At 72.5% G+C, this 17,604-nt stretch overlaps 1 protein-coding gene across 4 annotated transcripts; it reads right to left on the bottom strand.

Annotated features, from left to right (window-relative positions):
- Positions 1–2,131: 2,131 nt before the first annotated feature.
- NFIX (nuclear factor I X) lies at positions 2,132–17,333 on the bottom strand. 4 transcript variants are annotated; one of them, XM_064737277.1, is made up of 10 exons: positions 17,175–17,333; positions 10,961–11,492; positions 7,908–7,970; positions 7,419–7,493; positions 7,025–7,145; positions 6,608–6,741; positions 5,997–6,119; positions 5,631–5,797; positions 3,466–3,554; positions 2,132–2,331 (listed from the first exon to the last, which is right to left on the bottom strand). In XM_064737277.1, the coding sequence occupies exons 1-9, from the start codon at positions 17,199–17,201 to the stop codon at positions 3,483–3,485; spliced, it is 1,314 nt and encodes a 437-aa protein (XP_064593347.1). In that variant the 5' UTR covers positions 17,202–17,333; the 3' UTR covers positions 2,132–2,331; positions 3,466–3,482. The 4 variants fall into 4 exon arrangements, with proteins under 4 accessions (XP_064593347.1, XP_064593345.1, XP_064593344.1 ...); XM_064737275.1 differs by having other exon boundaries at positions 5,631–5,690; positions 17,175–17,332; XM_064737274.1 differs by lacking the exon at positions 17,175–17,333 and adding an exon at positions 12,224–12,604.
- Between the last annotated feature and the right edge of the window lie 271 nt (positions 17,334–17,604).

Genomic DNA, 17,604 nt, shown 5'->3' with positions numbered 1-17,604 from the left:
GGGACACGGACACGCCCCCCACCCACCCAGGGAGGGACCCCCAAAATCTCCCCCAGACTCAAAAAATCTCCCTCAAATCCCCTAAACCACCCCCTAATCCCCCCCCAACCCCCTAAACTCCCCTGAAATTCCACCCAGACCCCAAAAATCCTCCCCAAATCCCACCCAGGACCCCCCAAATGGCCCCCAGGACCCCCAGCAATCCCAAACGCCCCCCCAGGACCCCCTAAATCCCCCCAGGACCCCCCAATTTCCCCCCCGGCCGTGCCAGGCGCTGCCAGCGGGTATCGACATTTTTTATTTCCATTTTTTTCTCCTTTTCCGCCCCAAATTTTTTTTTTTTAATTTTTTTTCCGCGGTTTTTTTATTTTCATCCCGCGTTGGGGGGGGGAGGGGGGCGGGGCAGTGAGGGGGGGGGGGCCGCCCCGCCCCCTGGGAAATGACGTCACTACCACGTGCAGGGGGGGTGTGAAGGGGGGGGGTCCCCAAATTGTGCAACGCTGGTGCGGGCGCGACCCCCCCCCAAATATCGCCCCCTCCCCTGCCCCCCAGGGTGGATTTTGGGGCGGGGGGGCCCAAAATGGAGATGGGGGAGGGGTCGCATTGCCGGGTGGGGGAAAGGGGGGATTGGGGGGGGGAGGGGCCCATTGCTGGTGGGGGGGTCCCCAAATGTTGGGGGCCCCCAGTGCTGGTGGGGGGGGCCCCGAAATGGGGGGAGCCCAAAAATTGGGGGGGGGGGGGGAGGGGGGTGTGGTTTATTGTGGGGGAGGGGTCCCAAAATCCGGGGAGGGGGGCACAAAGAGAGGGGGAGGGGGTGCCCCAAAAGGGGGGGCCCGGGGGATTTGTCCCCATTTTGGGGAGGGGTCGCGGGTGGGGGGGGAAGGCACGCGGGGGGGTCTAAGGCAAAGGCGATTTTGGTCCGTTTGACCCCAAAATCCCGGGGGGGGGGGGGGGGGAGGGGGGGGGGGGGCCCATCCCACCCCCCCCACCCGGCCGAAGGTGCAGAAAACCCCAAAAATGAGCGAAATGTCCCCAAATCCTCCCCCCCCCCGTGACACCCCCGGAACGCGAGCTCGGAGCGAAATGAGCCAAAAACGATAAAAAATAAAAAAATCGGGGGAGAGGGGCGCCCCCGATAGGGAAAAATCGTGAAAATGGGGAAAACTGGGGAAAAACGGGGATTTCCCCCCAAAAAAGCACTTGGAGAGCGGGGGGGGGGCGGGGGAGACCCGAAAAGGGGGGGTTTGACCCCAAAATGGGAGTGGGGGGGGGGGGTTTGACCCTTGGGGGGGGAAGGGGAGCACAAAGGGGGGGGGGGTTGACCCCATAAGGGAGAATGGGGAAAATGGGGGGAAAACCCCAAAATTGGGGGGGTTTTACCCCAAAATGGGGTTTGACCCCAAAATGAGGGGGGATCCCCAAAAAGGGGGGGTTTGACCCAAATCGGGGGGGGGGAATTGGGGTTTGACCCCAAACTGGGGGGGTTTGACCCCAAACTGGGGGGGTTTGACCCCAAAACGCGGGAGTTTGACCCCGGGGGGGGGGGAAAGGGGGGGGTAATTGCACTTAATTAAAAAAATGAGCGGGGGGGGGGATATAAAAGGGGGGGTTGGGTTGGATTTGGGGGTTTTTGGGGGGGGGACCCGAAGGTTGTGGGGGGGGGTATCGGGGGGGGAGGGGTCAGGGTGTGGTGCCCCCCCCCCTCCCCCATCCCCCCCCCTCTCGCTGGCCTGCAGCGAGGGGGGGGCCCCCCCCGGGCGCGCGCGGTGCGGGGGGGGGGGGTGCTGGTGATTGGGGGGGGGGGGCGCGCGCGGCGGGGGGGGCGGATTTTGATTTTTTAAATTTTTTTTTGTTTTTTGGGGGGGGGGTTCAAAGGGGGTGCGACCCCCCCCCCCAACCCTCTGCTTTGCCCCCCCCCCCCCCAAATTCCCTCGGGGGTGACCCTGTGTGTGCCGGGGGGGGGGGGGGAGGGGTGGGGGAGGGGTTTTTTTGGGGGGGGGACACATCAGAGAGGCCGAACCCTCATCCACGTCATGGGGGGGGGGGCGGACGGCGGCGAGGATGGGAGGGGTCGGGGGGGGGCCGGGTTTGGTTTGTTGTTTTTTTTTTGGGGGGGGGGTATGGGGAAATGGGGAGGGGGGGCTGCGGCTTTTTTTTTTTTTGTTTTGTCTTTTTTTTGTTGAGTTTTTTGTGGGGTTTTTTGTGGGATCTTTGTTGGGTTTTTGTGGGGGTTTTTTTGTGGATTTTTTTTTCTTTTTTTTTTTTTCCGTTTTTCTCCTTTTTTTCCGGGCGGTTTCTCCTCGTCCGGGGGCGGCGTCAGAGGAACCAGGACTGGAGGGGGGGGAAATGGGGGGGTCAGTGGGGAGGGGGACACAAACCCAGAACCCCCCAGACCCCCGGAGCACACCCAAATCCCCTCGAAGGCAGTGGGGGGGGAGGTCGTGACCCCAAAATCCCCCAAATTTGGGGGTCCCGGACCCCGCCAAAAAGAGATGAGCCCTCCATGAAGACTCGGGGGTCGCTTGGGGGGGACAAACCCTTCCTGACCTCCCCAGACGCCCCAAAAATGGGTTGGGGTCTCCAAAAAGGGGGGGTTGAAACCCCTGGGACCCCCCCAGGAGACCCAGGACCCCCAAAAATTGGGTTGGGGTATTCAGAGAGAAGGGGGATGGAACCCCCAGGATCCCCCCCCAGTGGTTTTGGGGTCGCCCCCGCCCCCCGGACCCCCTAAAAGTGGGCGTGCCCCCCCTCAGGGGGGTCCCGGGGGTCCCCAAGGTGGGCACATGGTGGTGGGGGTGGGGGCAGCCCCCCATGCCTGGCCACGCCCCTCCCGCGAGCCCCGCCCCGCCATTGGCCGAGCGGCCGCCGCACCACCGCGCGCAGCCAATGAGATCGCGCGGTGCCGCCGCAGCGCCCGCAGCCTGCCAAGGCCCCGCCGGTGCCAGCCAATCAGCGCCCTCCCGCCTGGCCGTGCCAGCCAATGGCATTCCGCTGCGCTCGGCGCGCCGAGCGCTCCCATTGGCTGCCGGCCCTGGCTCCGCTCTCCATTGGCTCCGCGCCCCGCGCGCCCGCGCCAGCCAGTCAGTGGCCGCGGCTTCAGGGCAGGCAGCCAATCAGCGGCCGCGCGCGCAGGGCAGGCAGCCAATCGGGCGTCGTGCCACGGGGCCGGGGGGGCCAATGGCGGCCGCGCCGGGGCGGCCTGGCCACGCCCCCCTTTGTCCCCGCAGTGACGTCACCGCGGGGGCGTGGCCGGGGGTGGGGGGACACCCAGGTGTGGGGGGGTGGGCTCAGGTGTGCAGGGGCAGTCCCAGGTATGGGGGGGTGTCCCAGGTGTGCAGGGGCGGGTCCGGGTGTCCCGGGGGGTTCCCAGGTGTGCAGGGTGGATTCCAGGTGTGTCCCAGGTGCGTCCCAGGTGTGTCCCCATGTCCCCAGGTGTGTCCCAGGTGTGTCCCAGGTGTGCCGTACCTGCTGCTGGGGCAGGCTCAGAAAGTTGCCGTCGCGGGGTCCGAGGCCGACAAGGCGGGGGGCAGAGGCGGCGCCTGACGCTGCGAATGCTGCGGGGAGAGGGGGCTCAGCCCGGCCCCGCCCCCCGGACAGGTGCGGGCACCGCCCACCCCCCCCCAGGTGTGCCCGGCCCCCCCCCGCGCCCCCCACACCTGTACGAGTCTCCCCCCCCAGGTACTCACCTGTGTGGGACCCCCCGAGGGGGGGCAGGGAGGAGCCTCAGGTGCGCCCCTCCCCCCCCCGGGGGGCTCAGGTGGCTCCGAGATCCCCCCCCCGCCCCTCCCCCCCGCGGAAATGGGGTAAAAAGGGGCGGAAATGGCGAAGGAGCCGCTGGAATGACCGGGGCGGGGGGGGCGGGGAGGGGGGGGATGAGCACCGGGGCCGGTGACCGGTGAGCGATGGCGATGATGCAGGTGAGGATGCACGGGCAGCCGGGCCGGGCGGGCACCTCGCAGTCACCTGCTGGGGCACTGTGTCACCTGTCACCTGCTGCTGCTGGCACCTGGGGCACTGTGTCACCTGTCACCTGTCCCCTGCTGCTGGCACCTGCTGGCACCTGGGGCACTGTGTCACCTGGCACCTGCTGCTGTTGGCACCTGAGGCACTGACACCTGGGTCACCTGGCACCTGCTGGCACCTGCTGCTGCTGGCACCTGATGGCACCTGCTCCTGCCACCCGGGTCACTGTGTCACCTGGGTCACTGACACCTGGGTCACCTGGCATCTGCTGGCATCTGTCACCTGGCACCTGCTGGCACTTGAGTCACTATCACCTGGGTCACTGCCACCTGCTGCCACCTAGGTCACTGTATGACCTGGCACCTGGCACCTGCTCCTGCCACCCAGGTCACTGTGCCACCCGGGTCACCCTGTAACTTGGGTCCCTGTGCCACCCTGTGCACCCCAACACCTGGGGCACTGTATCACCTGGCACCTGCTGCTGGCACCAGCCCGGAGCTCCTGAAGTGGCACCTGCAGTGCCCTGCACCCCACAGCTGTACCCACACCTGGGCACCTGCACCTTGCTGGGCACCTGCATCCTACCCCTGGGCACCTGGACCCACACCTGGGCACCTGCACCCACACCTGGGCACCTGCATCCTACACCTGGGCATGTGCACCCACACCTGGGCACCTGCACTTCACACCTGCACCCACACCTGGGCCCCTGGACCTCGCTGCTGCCCCCCCAAGCTGCGCCCCCACCTGGGCCCCCTCACCTGAGCCCCCACCTGCCCCCCCTGCCCCCCGCCCCCCACGGCCGGGGCCCGGCTGCGGGCGCGGGGGGAGCCGTGGGGTGCGGGGGTGGTGCCGGGGGGGTCCCGGTGGTCCCGGGGGGGGTCCCGGTGGTGCCGGGGGCACTTACGGGGTGCGGGGGGGGCTCCGCCGGGGGGGCCGCTGGGGGCTTTGGGCTCCGGCGGGGGCAGGGGCAGGGGTCGGGGCAGGGGGGCCCCCGCAGCCCCCCCGGCCCGGCCCTGCACCCCGCACGGCTGCAACGAGAACACGGTGACGGACCCCGGGACCCCCGGGACCACCGGGAGGGACCGCCGGGACCACCGGAACCGCGGGGAGCACCGGGACCCCCGGGCTGGGCAGCGGCACCGGCGGGAGGGACGGACGGAGGGAGGGGCAGGCACAGGGGGGGCGGGCGGGGGTCGCGGAGGGGCCCTGCAGCCCCTGGGGCGCGCCCAGGTGGGGACACACAGGTGGGGGATCCCCCAGGTGAGGGCGGCTCCAGGTGAGGGGGGGTCCCCGAGTTTGGGGTCCCCAGGGCGGAGTTTGGGGGTCCCCGTCACCCCCTCCGCAGCCGGTGCGGCCACCTGGGCTCGTTTGCATACAGACCCCGCCCCTTCGTGTGTATTTGCATACAGGCTCCGCCCTTTGTGGTGTATTTCCATGCCGGCACCGCCCCTGTGGTGTATTTGCATACAGACCCCGCCCCTCTCGCCTTATTTGCATCTCGCGCACCTACTCGCGCCTCATCTGCATACACGCCCCGCCTCCTCAGCCGCATTTGCATCCAGGGGCGCAGCCCTGCCCCTCCGGGGGTGGGGTTCCCGGTGTGCCCCGGTGTCCCCCGGTGTCCCCGTTTGTCCCCGCGCCCCCCGGGCCCGTCCCCGCCGCACCTGGGGGCCCTGGGCGGCGCCGTCGGCGCAGACGAACTGCACGAAGTCCTTGAGCGAGTCCTGCCCGTGGTGGTAGCGGATGGTGGGGTGGGCGAAGTAGGGGCTCGACTGGGGCAGGAGGGACCCCGACGGGAAGTGCAGCGCCGAGGCCGAGGCCCGCGGGCTGCCTGCAGGGACCCTCAGCGCCAGCGCGACCACCAGGACCCCTCCCCATCCCCGTCCCTTCCCGTCCCATCCCGGACCCCCGCCCGCCCTCCCCGCAGCCCGCCCGCGCGCGCGGTTCCCGCGGTTCCCGGGGTTCCCGCCCGGCCCGGGGGGCACCGGGAGCCACCGGGCAGCAGCTCCGGGGGTTGCTGGGGCTCTCACCGGGGCGGACGCCGGCCAGCACGGGCAGGGGGTGGTGGCCGAAGGCCATGCGGGGCGCGGCGCCGTGTCCCGACAGCGCGCTGCAGAAATCCAGCTTGCCCGACTTCTTCAGCGCCGCCGGGCCTGGGCATGGCGGGGGGGAAAACAGGGGAGGGGTCGGGGAGGGGGCAGGCGAACCCCGGTACGCCCCCTGTGAGACCCCTCCGCAGAGCGACCCCTCCCCAGAGCCTCCGGTACGAATCCGCCCTCCCCGGTGTCTCCCCAGTGCCACCAGACCCTCCCCATAATCCCCCCGACCCCCATGTCCCACCCGCGGTGTCCCCCCCGGTGCCGCCAGACCCTCCCCGTTAACCCCTCCCCGTTACCCCTCCCGGTGTCCTTCCCCGTGTCCCCTGTCCCCCTCCCCGGCCACAGCTGTCCCCGTGCCCACCCCCGGGGTCCCCCGACCCTCCCCGTAACCCCCCCCGCCCCGGTGTCCCCTCTCAATGTCCTTCCCCATGTCCCCTGTCCGTCCCCGGTGTCCCGCCGGTGTCCCCAGACCCTCCCCGTTACCGCCCCCTCCCCTCCCGATGTCCCCCCCCGTGTCCCCCCCCAGTGTCACCGTCACCCACCGGTGTCAACGTCCCCCCCCCAGGGGCCCTGGCTGCTGCCGGGGGCCGGGGACCGCCCCGGGCCGGGGTAGAAAACGTCATCGCCGGGGGCGTCCAGGTCAGCCTCGTCCAGAGCCTTGGGGCGCTTGGGGCCGCTGCGGGGACAGGGGGGTCACCGTGGGGTCGGGGGTCACCTCTGGGGTCGGGGGTGTCACCTCTAGGACCCCCCAAATCCCGGGCGCTGGGGGTGAACCCCCAAATGGGGGGTCCGGGCAGGTTCTGGGGGTCCCAGGGGTTTGGGGGGGGGGAGCAGGGGGAACGTCCAGACCCCAGGGCTGGGGTCCAGGGTGGTCCTGGGGGTGGGAACACCCCAAAAAGGGGGGCTGGCTGGGGGAGCACCCCTAAAGAGGGGCCTGGGAGGGTCCCGGGGGTCCGTACCTGGCGGGCGGGGGTCCCAGGGGCCGGCGGCCCAGCGCCACGGGGCTGATGTTGTAGTAGCCCCCCGGGCTCTCCAGGTCAGCCAGGGAGAAGTTGGGGCCCGACGCCGTGGCCACGGGGGCTGGGGGGACACGGGGGACACGTGGGGGACACACCCACAATGGGGGGGGACACGGGGGGAACACACCCACCCAGGCAGGGGGGACACCCCCGTTCCCGTCCCCTCCCCGTGTCCCCCCTGTGCACCCCCATTGTCCCCTTGGTGTTCCACCAGCCCGGGCCCCCCCCGGAGTCCCCCAGTGTCCCCCTGATGTCCCCCCAGTGTCCCTTCCCCATGTCCCCCCGGTATCCCCCGATGTCCCCCCGGTGTCCCCCCCATGCTGTCCCCACTTACTCTGGGACACCCTCACCAGCTCCGTCACGTTCCAGACCCCCGAGGTGACAAAGCAATCCTGGAAGGTCAGGTGGCCTGGGGACACGGGGGGGACACCGCGGGGTCAGGGGGGCGGCAGGGGTGACAGGACAGGGGGGACATGAGGGGACATGGGGGACACTGGGGGGGGACACAGGGGACGCGAGGACAAGGGGACACTGCGGAGGCAAGGACGGGAACTGGGGACACTGCCGGGGGACACTGAGGACACTTTGAGGGGACACTGAGGGGACACCAGGGGCACCGTGGAGGGAGCACCGCAGTGACAGTGAAGACACGGGACGGGGACACGGGGACACAGAGGGCGCTGTGGGGACAGGGGACACCGGGGACACCGCAGGGACGCGGGGAGACACTGGAACACCTCGGGGACACCTCGGGGACATTACAAGGACTCTGGGGACACCGGGGGACACCGCAGGGACACCAAGGGACACGAGTGCCACCCACCGTTGGGCAGTGGTTTGATGTCCGCGTCCCCCTGCGGGTTGGCGCTGTCCGATTGTCCCGAATCTGGGCAGGGGGGACACAACCGGGGGCGGGGGGGGGGTCAGCCCCAGCTCCGGACCCCCGGACCCCCCCCCAGTCCCAGCACGTCCCCCCCGACCCCGCGATGCCCCCGGGACAGGGAGGGAGGGGCGGCCCCGGTGCCGCCGGTGCCGCTCAAGGCCCCGTTGTTCCCGCGGGGTCGCTCGAGGTGACGCCGCCGGTGCCCGCGGCCCCCCCGGGCCGCTCCCCCCCATCCCGAGCCCGGTTTGGGGGTGTCCCCCCCCCCCCCGGCCCCCCCCCTTCCGGTACCCCCTGGGCCAGGTGATGATGATGATTTGGGGGGGGGGGGCTGGCACGGGGGGGTCGGGGCTGGCACGGGGCCGGGCCGGGGGAGAACCGGGGGGGCCGGGGGGGCTCGGGGGCCGCCGTGGGGCCGGGCCGGGGGCCAGGAATGCGCTCTGGCCCCCCGCCAGCGGGCAGCGCCAACAAAGCGCCCATTGTCTGTGCCGGGCGGGGGGGGCACCGCGCGCCTGGGCAACCCCCCCCGGGTCACCCCCCACACCTGGGAACCCCCCCGGGACCCCCATCCCGTGGGACCCCCCCCCCCCAGATCGGATTGTTGGGGGGCTCCCCCCCCCCCCCCCCCGGGGCTCCGTTTGTGCCCCCTCGGAGCCGTTCCCGGGGCGGGGGGGGCGGGGGTCAGCACCCCCCCCCCCTCACCGGCCCGGTGCTGACCCCACCGTGTGACCGCCGGGGGGGGAGGTCAGGGGTCACCGGGGCACGCGCGGGGTCGCGACCTTTGCTGAGGGGGTGTGGGGAGCGCGTGGCGGGCGCGTGTCGGACCCCCCCCCCCACCCCCGCTCCTCCCCCAGCCCCAAATCCCCTCCTGAGCCATTGGGGGGGGGTCCCTGCACCCCCTCCTCAGCCCCAGAGCCCCCCCAGCCCCTGCCCGTGATTGGGGGGGGGGGTTCAGGTGCTGCTGGGCAGCTGCGCCCCCTCCCCCCCCCCACCCGCACCTGCGTCCCCCTCACTGAGGGGGGGAGGGGGAGCAGCACCTGGGCAGCCCCCCCAGCGCACCTGGACCCCCGCCCGAGCTGCCCGCAGCCCCCTCCTCACCCTGCACGCATCTGTCCCCCCCCCCTGCAGCCCCCTCCTCACCCTGCACGCATCTGTCCCCCCCCCTGCAGCCCCTTCCTCACCCCATCCCCGTCGAACCTGTGCCCCCCTCCGTGGGGAGGGGACCCCGATGTGTCCCCAGGTGTCCCCCCGGGGCTGGGCCAGGGCCGGCGGGGGGTGCCCGGTGGGGGCTCTGGGGTGGGGGGGGGGGGGGGGGCACCCCTTGGCTCGGGGGTCCCAGTACCGGGGGGGGGGCTCTGAGCGGGGGTCTCGGTACCGGGGGGGGGGGCTCTGAGCGGGGGTCTCACAGCCCGGGGGTCCCAGTACCGGGGGGGTTTTGGGGGGGGGGGGTGGCACCCTTGGCACGGGGGTCCAGGTACAGAGGGGGGGGTCTCACAGCTCGGGGTCCCGGGGTCTCTTTAGGGGGGTCTCACAGCCCGGGGTCCCGGTACCGGGGGGCTTTGGGGGGGGGGGGGCACCCTTGGCTCGGGGGTCCGGTGCCTGGCTGGGAGTTCTGGGGTCCCCACATGGCGGGGGTCCCGGTACCGGGGGGGTTTTGGGGGGGGGGTGGCACCCTTTGGCACGGGGGTCCCGGTGCCGGGGGCGGGGGAATCTCTTTGGGGGGGTCTCACAGCTCGGGGGTCCCGGGGTCTCTTTGGGGGGGGTCTCACAGCTCGGGGGTCCCGGTGCCGGGGCCGCGGTGCCGCAGAGCGGTTCGGGTGCCAACAGGCGCCGCCATCTTACGCGCAAGGGGGGGTTGGCACCGAGCCCCCCCCCGGGCCGCGGCAGCCAAAGGGCCCCCGGCGTGGGGAGGGGGCGGGGGGGCCGCGGGGGGGCCGGCGGGGGGGGCCGGGGCTGCCGGCGGGGCCTCGTGCCGCGCACCGGGGGCACGGTGCCAACCGGGGCCATTTTGGCGGCGCCGGGTGGGAGCCGCGTTCGGGGGATTGGAGCCCCGGCAGCTGGGCGGGGGGGGGCGGGGGGAGCGGGGGGGGCAAAGGGGGGCTGGGACCCCCCCGTGGGTGTGCGGGGTCCGGGGTGGGGGCGTGGAGGGGGATTTGGGGAGGGGGGCGCGAGGGGCACCCCCAGAGCGGCTCCATCAGTGCCCTCAGCGCTGGCGAAGGACGGGGGCACCGGAGAGACCCAAAGCCCCTGAATTCGGCCCCAAAATTGCCAAAACCCCCCGGATCCAACCCCAAAATTGTCTCAACCCCTTGGATCCGGCCCAAAAACTGCGCAATTTCCCCGGATCCGGCCCCAAAACTGCCCAAATCCCCTGGATCCAGCCCCAAAATTCCCCAAACCCCCGGATTCAGCCCCAAAACTGCAGCCGCAGGGACGGGGAGGGCGAGCGCCCGGGCTGGGGTCTCCCCCCGCGTTCACACGCGTGTGCCCCCCACCTCAGCCGCGTTTGCACACTCGCGTGACCCCCCCATTCCTGTGTTCACACAAACGTGACCCTCCCAGCCCTGTGTGCACACTCGTGTGACACCCCCAGCACCGTGTGTGGCACCAAAACCCCCGGGCACGGGCGCTTGGCACAGCCCTGGCACAGCGCGGTGCCCGCAGCACGGATCCCGGTGCCCGGCACAGCCCCAGTGCCAATCCCGGCGCCCATCCTGGTGCCAAACCCAATGCCCGCCCCGGTGCCAATGCCGGTGCCAATGCCGGTGCCAAACCCAGCACCCATCCCGGTGCCAATGCCGGTGCCCACCCTGGCACGCGGGCTTGGCAGGCAGCACCGGGCGCGTGCGCTGGCACTCGGCGCCGCTTTGTGCGAGCGAGGCCGGGCAGGGACACCCCAGGTGGGGCCCTGGGGACACCGGGCAGGGCCGGGCACCGTGCCCACCGTGCCCATCACCGGGATTGGGGTCTGGGGGCTCGGCAGCCCCCTCACTCACCCGGCGAGTGCACGAAGTAGGCCAGGTAGAGGTCGAGCTCCTTGATGGTGACGCCGATGTGGTGGGGCTGCACGCAGAGCCCGGGGCTGGCGCACTGCGGCGCCTTGGCCAGCCGCTCGCCGTCCGTGCTCTCCAGCGGGACGCCCTTGAACAGGATGACCATCACCAGGTCCAGCCGCCACACCTTGTCGGCCTGGCGCAGGCAGTCGATGCGGCGGATCTTGCCCTTCTGGTCGGGGTTGGAGAGCACGCAGCACGGCGCCTTCTTGCCGGTGACGGAGAGCACGAAGTCCTCGCGGCACTCGGGCCGGATGTCCTTGCGCAGCTTGGCCAGGAGGCGCGAGGCCCATTTCTGCTTGACCTCCGGCTTCTCGCCCAGCAGCTCGTCCTTGACGGCGCGCTCCTCCTCCTTGGACATCCGCTTCTCGTGCTTCTTGAAGTACTTGCGCTTGCGGGCCTGGAGGTTGAACCAGGTGTACGAGAAGGCCCGGACGTGGGGCAGCAGCGCCTCGATGAAGGGGTGGAACTCATCCTGCACGGGAGGGCACAACAGGCACGGGCTGGGCCGGGCTGGGCTGGGCTGGGCTGGGCGGCCCCGCCGGGCACCACCCGCGCCCGGCCCGGCCCCGTCCCCCGGGCACCGGAGATGGGGGATCCCGGCAGTCCCGGCCCCGCGCGGATGCTCCGGGTTCCGGCGCTCCGGGGAAGAGGCGGCTCCCGGTCCCGCGGGGCTCCCGTGTGGCCGGAGCGGGGATGGCTGAGCCCGTCCCAGTCCCGTCCCTGTCCCCGGTGTCACCACCACAGCCTCATGCCCGGTGTCATCACAGACCCGTTCCCGGTGTCATTGCAGGCTCATCCCCGGTACTGCCACAGCTCCATCCCCGGTGCCAGCACAGCCACATCCCCGGTATCACCACAGCCCGGTTCCCGGTGCCACCACAGCCCCGTCCCTCCCCGCTCGTCCCCGTCCGCCTCCCGGTGATGCTCCCGCTGCCGTCGCGGCTCGGCCACCCCGGTCCCCATCCCCAGCGCCGGTCCCTGCTGCCGAGCCAGCGCCGGTGCCACCGATCTCCGTCCCCAGCAGTTCCCGGTGCCGCCGATCTCCGTTCCCCTGCCAGCGCCTCCGCTGCCCTTCCCTTCTCCCCGCTCCCGGTGCCGCCGGTGCCCGGCCCCTTCCCGGCCGCTGTCGCAGTCCCCGGTGCCCCCGGTGCGTGTCCCGGTGCCCGGCCCCGCCGCTCCCGTCCCGGCCCGTCCCGTCCGTACCATCGCGGCGGCTCATCCCGGCCGTCGGCAGCTGCCAGTCGGGCCCCGGCGGGGCAGAACCGGGGGGCGACAGGCGGGGACGGGGGGCGCACACCGAGCGGGGGGGAAGGGGTTAACGGGGACTACCGGGAGGCGGGGGCGGGCCCGGGGGTGCGGACGGTGCTGGGGGACGCTCAGGTGTCGGGGATCCCGGTACCGGCGGGATGGAGCAGCGGGGTCCGGGCTGGCAGCGCGGGGTCCCGGTTACCGGCGATGGGGGGCTCCCGGTGCGGGGTTCCGTGCCGGTGCCCGGTGCCGGTGTGTGTGTGCGGGCAGGGGTCCCGGGGTCCCGGTTTTTGGGGGGGTTTGAGGGTGTCGCTGTCGGGGGGTCCCGGAGCCGCCGCCGCCGCGGGCGCGGAGCGCGCGGAGCCACCGCGGCCCCTTTTTGGCACCGGGACCGGAGCGGCCGCGGCCAATGGGAGCGCAGCGCGCGGGGGGAGCGGCCTCTCCATTGGCCAGCGCCGAGGGGGCGTGGCTAGGCGGGCGTGGTTTAACAGAAGGGGGCGTGGCACGGGGGGGGGCCGAGTGCGCCCCGCGCGTGCAACGGGGGGACCCCGGGGGGGGGAGGGGAGCACGGCGAGGGGGGGGATGGGGACGGGGGGGCTGAGACCCCCGGGAGGGGTTTGGCCAAAACCTCGCGGATTCGCCCCAAAAATCCCCGAGCGCGGGGGGAGAACGGGAGGTTTTGGGAGGGGGGGGGTCCCGCTGCGGCCCCTCGTGCTCCTGCAAAGCCCTCGTGCAAAAGGGGTCGGGCGAGGACGGCCCCGGGGCCGGGGGGGTTCCCGGGGGTCCCGTTTTCCCCCGGCCGCCCCCGGCCCGGATTTGGCCGCCTGCCCCGGCCCCGTGGCGGCCCCAGCGCGGAACGGCCCAAACCCGACGTTTCTGCCCCCAAAATCCCGGACGCGGCACTCGGAGCCAACGCTTTTCCCCCTCCGCACCCCCCCCGGTAATTAAATCCCTCTGTGCAAAGGAAAGAAACCAAAATTTGGGCGTTTCGGCAGCGGGCCCGGGCAGCGGCTCAGCCCAGCCCCAAACCTCGCGGTTTTCAACCCAAAGCCGCAGCTTTGGGGAGGTTTTCCTGGGGGGGCTGGGCATGGTGGTGACCCCCCCTGGCCCGGGATGCCCGCGCTGGACCCCAGGGCCAGGCCCAGCAGCATCCGCTCGGTGCAGGGGGGGCTTGGGGACACCTGGGGCCCCTCCCTGACACCTGAGTGACCCCTGTGGACACCTGAGTGACCCCTGGGGACACTGGAATGACCCCTCAGGACACCAGAGTGACCGCCAGGCCAGGCCCGGTGTCACCAGACCCGCTCAGGTGTGCGGGGTCAGCGCCCTGAGCGCCTCCATGCCCCCCAGACCCGGCACACACAAAGAGCCCCCGGCCCCACTGCCCCCACCCTCACACCTGGACCCCTCCCCAACACCCGGGACCCCTCCCCAGCACCCGGGACCCCGGCCCGGCGCGGCCCCGGCCAGCACGGAAGGTTCCGGAGGCCCGGGCGCGGGGCGGGCACGCGGGCCGGGGCGCGGGGGCGGGCGGGGGTCCCGGTGCCGAGGCGGGGTCCGGGGCCGGTGCCGCGGTGCCGCGGGGCTGCCATTGGCTGCGCCGGGCCCGCATTGAGCCGCAGTCTCGGGCGAAGCCACGTCGCCGCGTCCGCAGCTGCGAGCGCCCGGCAGAGCGCCAGCGCGGCGGCAGGGGGGGCGGCGCCGGAGCGGGAGGGAAAAGCCCAGAAAAAACAGAAAAGAGGGAAAAAAAGACAAAATAAAAAAAAAAAAAAAAAAAAGGAAAAATGAGAAAAAAAAAAAAAAAAAAATCCACCACAAACCGAGCGAGCTGTGCCCCCCCCCTCCCCTCTCCTGCAGCCCCCCCCGCCCCGGCTGCGCCCGCCCTCCCGCGCCGCTGCCAGCTCCCCCCGGCCCTCGGCTTCGCCGCGAGAGAAAACAGCCCGAAACAGCCGGAATTGCCGCCAAAAATCCCCCCGGCGGCCCCTGACGCCGCTGCCAAGACCCTCCCGTGTGTGCGGAGGGGGGGAGGAGGGCGGCCGGGGGGGAGGCAGCGGCTCGGGGGCGTCCTGGACCCCCGAGCGCGGGCCCGGGGGGGCTCGGGAGGGCCCCGGTGCCCGGGGGGGACCTCGGCATCCAGGTGGCCTCGCACAGAACGCGCCGGATGCTTCTGGCAGGGAACCAGGCGGCCCAGAAGGGGGCACGGGGGGCTCGGGGGGCACCCTGGCACCGGGGGGGGGGGGGGCTGGCACAGCGGGGGCACCGTGGGACAGTCGGGATGGGATGGGGGGGCTCCGCCGTCCGGGGGGGGCGCAGGGGAAGCGCCCGCCCGGCCCTGCCCGCGGCCACGTGGAGCATCCCGGGCGTGCGGGCGGCTCGAGGGGAACCGGAGCATCCGCTCCGCGCTTCCCCCGCTCCCAACCGGGACCCCGCATCCGGGCCGGGCTCTGGTGGGGGGTCCCGGGGGGCTCCGCGCGGTTCGGCCGCGGTTCGGCAGCGCGGGAGCGAACGCGGCCGTTCCGGGCCGTGCCGGGCGTTCCCCGCAGCCCCGGCCCCGCTCCCGCCCCGGCGCGGACCCCGCGGCCCGGCCCCCGCCGTGGATCGGTGCCAGCCCGGGCCGGGGGGGCCCCGCGGTGCTGCGGCGTCCAAGAAAGCTTTTTGTGGCCCATCAATAATTCAGGGCCCCCCCGGCCCGGCCAAGGCTCCTCCATTATTGATGCCGCCGGAGAGCGGAGGGACACGGGGGGGACCCGGGGATGGGGATATGGGGAGGGGGACACGGGAAGGGGGACACGGGGAGGGGAATATGGGGAAGGGGACACGGGGGGGACACGGGGAGGGGGCTGAGCCCAGCACTGCGGCACGGGGGTGCGGGGGGGCACGCACGGAGCCACGCGTGCCCGGGGGTCGCAAATGGAGCCATTTGTGTCCCCCCCATGTGTTCCCCGGTCTGTCCCCCCGTGTGTCCCCCCCACGTTGTGTCCCCCCCGTTTGTGGCTCCAGGGGGGGGTTGGTGCCTCCCCCTGCCCCGATTGCATCAGCCGCGCACGGCTCGGGGGGCACCGGGGCTGGCACCGGGGCTGGCACACGCCTGGCACGCGCCCGTGGCACACGCGTGTCACCAATGCGGCTGCCACGTGTGCACGGGGCTGTGGCACACGCGTGTGCTGGCTCTGTCCTCGTCACACCTGTGCCTTGTCACACGAGTGTGTCACATCTGTGTGCCATCACACGCATGTGTCACACGTGTGCCTTGTCACACATGTGTGTCACACCTGTGTGCCATCACATGCGTGTGTCACACGTGTACCTTGTCTCTCAATTGTCACACCTGTCCCCAGCCACACACATGACACGGATGCACCTTTTCATATGTCTGCTGTCCCACCTGTGCTCTGTCACACCCATGTCACACCTGTGCCACCACGGCTCCTGCCAGCCCTGTCCCGGTGACGGACTCGGTCACCACCCCCAATGGCAGCGGGACAGGGCTGGGGTGTCCCCACCTGCCCGGGACACCCCGGTGGTGACAGCCGGGATGGGGACAGGGACGGGGACGGGCCGGGGGTGGCTCCGTGCGGCGGGGAGGGGACACGGGGGGACCCTGAGGGACATGGCAGGGATGCAGAGGGACACAGGGGGACATGGAGGGGACACGGAGGGGACATGGCAGGGATGCAGAGGGACACAGGGGACACGAAGGGACACGGGGGTGATGCGGGACACCGCCAGCCACAGCCTGAGGTGTCCCCAAGGAGGCCGGAGCCGCTGCCAGGACACCAGGGGACACCGGGGGACACCCGGAGGACACCAAGGGACACCGGGAGGACACCAAGGGACACCGGGGGACACCGCCCGCCGCTGCCCCGAGGCCAGCCCCGCTCCGGGCGCTCCCGGCGCAGCCGCTGGCCCGGAATCCGCCGGTGGCACCGGCCCAAAGCCGCCCCGGGGCGGGCAGGGCGGCGCGGGGGGAGCGCCCCGGTACCGAGCGCGGGCCCGGGGGCGCGGGGGTCACGGGCACGGGCAGGGGCACACACGGGGCACACGCGTGTGCGCTGGCGTGTCCCTGGCGCGTGCACACGCGTGTGCGGGGCGGGCGCCGAAGCTGCGAGAAGCGCCGCTGGCCGCCGGCCCAGACGCAACCGGCCGCCAAAACCGCCCCGAAAAGCGGGAGAAAAGGGCAACGGGGGGGGGGAACAGCAACGCCCGGCGGGGGCGGCCCCGCAAACCGCCCGGGGGGGGCACCGGGGGCGTCCCGGGACAGCGCGGGGGGGGCGCGGAGCCCAGCGGGGACCCCCGCGCCGCAGCCCCCGAGTTGTGCCCGCTCCGAGACGCGGCCGCTGCTCCTCCCCCCGCCAAAATCGGGACCGCGGCCCCCCCGGACCCCGCCGCGATCGCCCCGCGGCCCCCCCGGAACGAGGCGCCCCCGACTCGCTGCCCCCGCGGGGTTTCGCCCTTGTGCGGCCCCCGAAGTCGCTCCCGGCCGCGCTCGGAGGGTCCCGGTGCCGTAACCGCGCTCCGGGGCCGGGGTCCCGCCCGTCCCGGCGGTACCGGGCACGCGAACCCTCCCGTGGCACCGGGGTCCCGCTCCGAGCCCCCCGCGCCTCCCGCGGGGTCCCCGGCGGCACCGGGGCTCGGATCCGCTCCGTTCCAGGCAGAACCGGGAGCTCCCGCACCGAGCAGCCGGAGCGGGACGGCAGCCCCGGGACCGGCCCCAGCTCGGTGCCCGCTGCCCCGCGAGGCACCGGCGCCGCGGAGGGGTCGCCCCGCACCCGTTACCCCCAATGTTGGGGGGGCAGCACCCGATCGCGGTGAGCAGCAAAAGGCACCGGTAACCCCCCCCCTCACCCCCCCCGCACCGCCGCCGTTACCGGCGCCCCCCGGTCCCGGACCCCCGGCGCGGCCGTACCTGGGTGAGGCAGTACGGGGAGTACATGGCGGCGCTGTCAGCCCCGGCCGGGCATGGCGGGGGCTCCGCGGGGCCGGGGGGGTGCCGGGGGATCCCGGGGGTCCCGGTGCCGGCGGCGCGCGGGGAAAGTTTTGCCCGAAGTTGGCGCCCGCCGCACTTTTGCCGCGGGAAGCGCGCGCCGGCCACGCCCACGCGGGGAAGGCCACGCCCACTTGGGAGACACGCCCCGGTGGTGGCGGACACGCCCACTGTCAGGATAGGACCGCCCACTCTGTGAGGGGGCACGCCCACTGTGGCACAGGCCACGCCCATGGCGGGATGGAGCGAGGGGGACGCGCGGGGACAGCGGGGTGACACCGGGGGGACGACACAGGGGGGACACAAGGGACGTGTGGGGGACATTGGGGGACATGGGGGGACACGGAGTGGC

Source organism: Zonotrichia leucophrys, unplaced genomic scaffold (assembly GCF_028769735.1).
Source record: "Zonotrichia leucophrys gambelii isolate GWCS_2022_RI unplaced genomic scaffold, RI_Zleu_2.0 Scaffold_48_389894, whole genome shotgun sequence".
Taxonomy (NCBI): domain Eukaryota; kingdom Metazoa; phylum Chordata; class Aves; order Passeriformes; family Passerellidae; genus Zonotrichia; species Zonotrichia leucophrys.
The sequence above is the reverse complement of the archived record's forward strand: the minus strand, read 5'-3'. Positions and strand labels throughout refer to the sequence as shown.

Excerpts from the sequence above, each read along its gene's own strand:
- NFIX (XM_064737277.1), bottom strand. The coding sequence starts at position 17,201 with ATGTACTCCCCGTACTGCCTCACCCAG. Across the intron at positions 7,494-7,907 it reads CATCAAACCACTGCCCAACG|GCCACCTGACCTTCCAGGAT; the intron begins GTGGGTGGCACT and ends CCGTGTCCCCAG. Across the intron at positions 7,146-7,418 it reads GCTGGTGAGGGTGTCCCAGA|CCCCCGTGGCCACGGCGTCG; the intron begins GTAAGTGGGGAC and ends GTGTCCCCCCAG.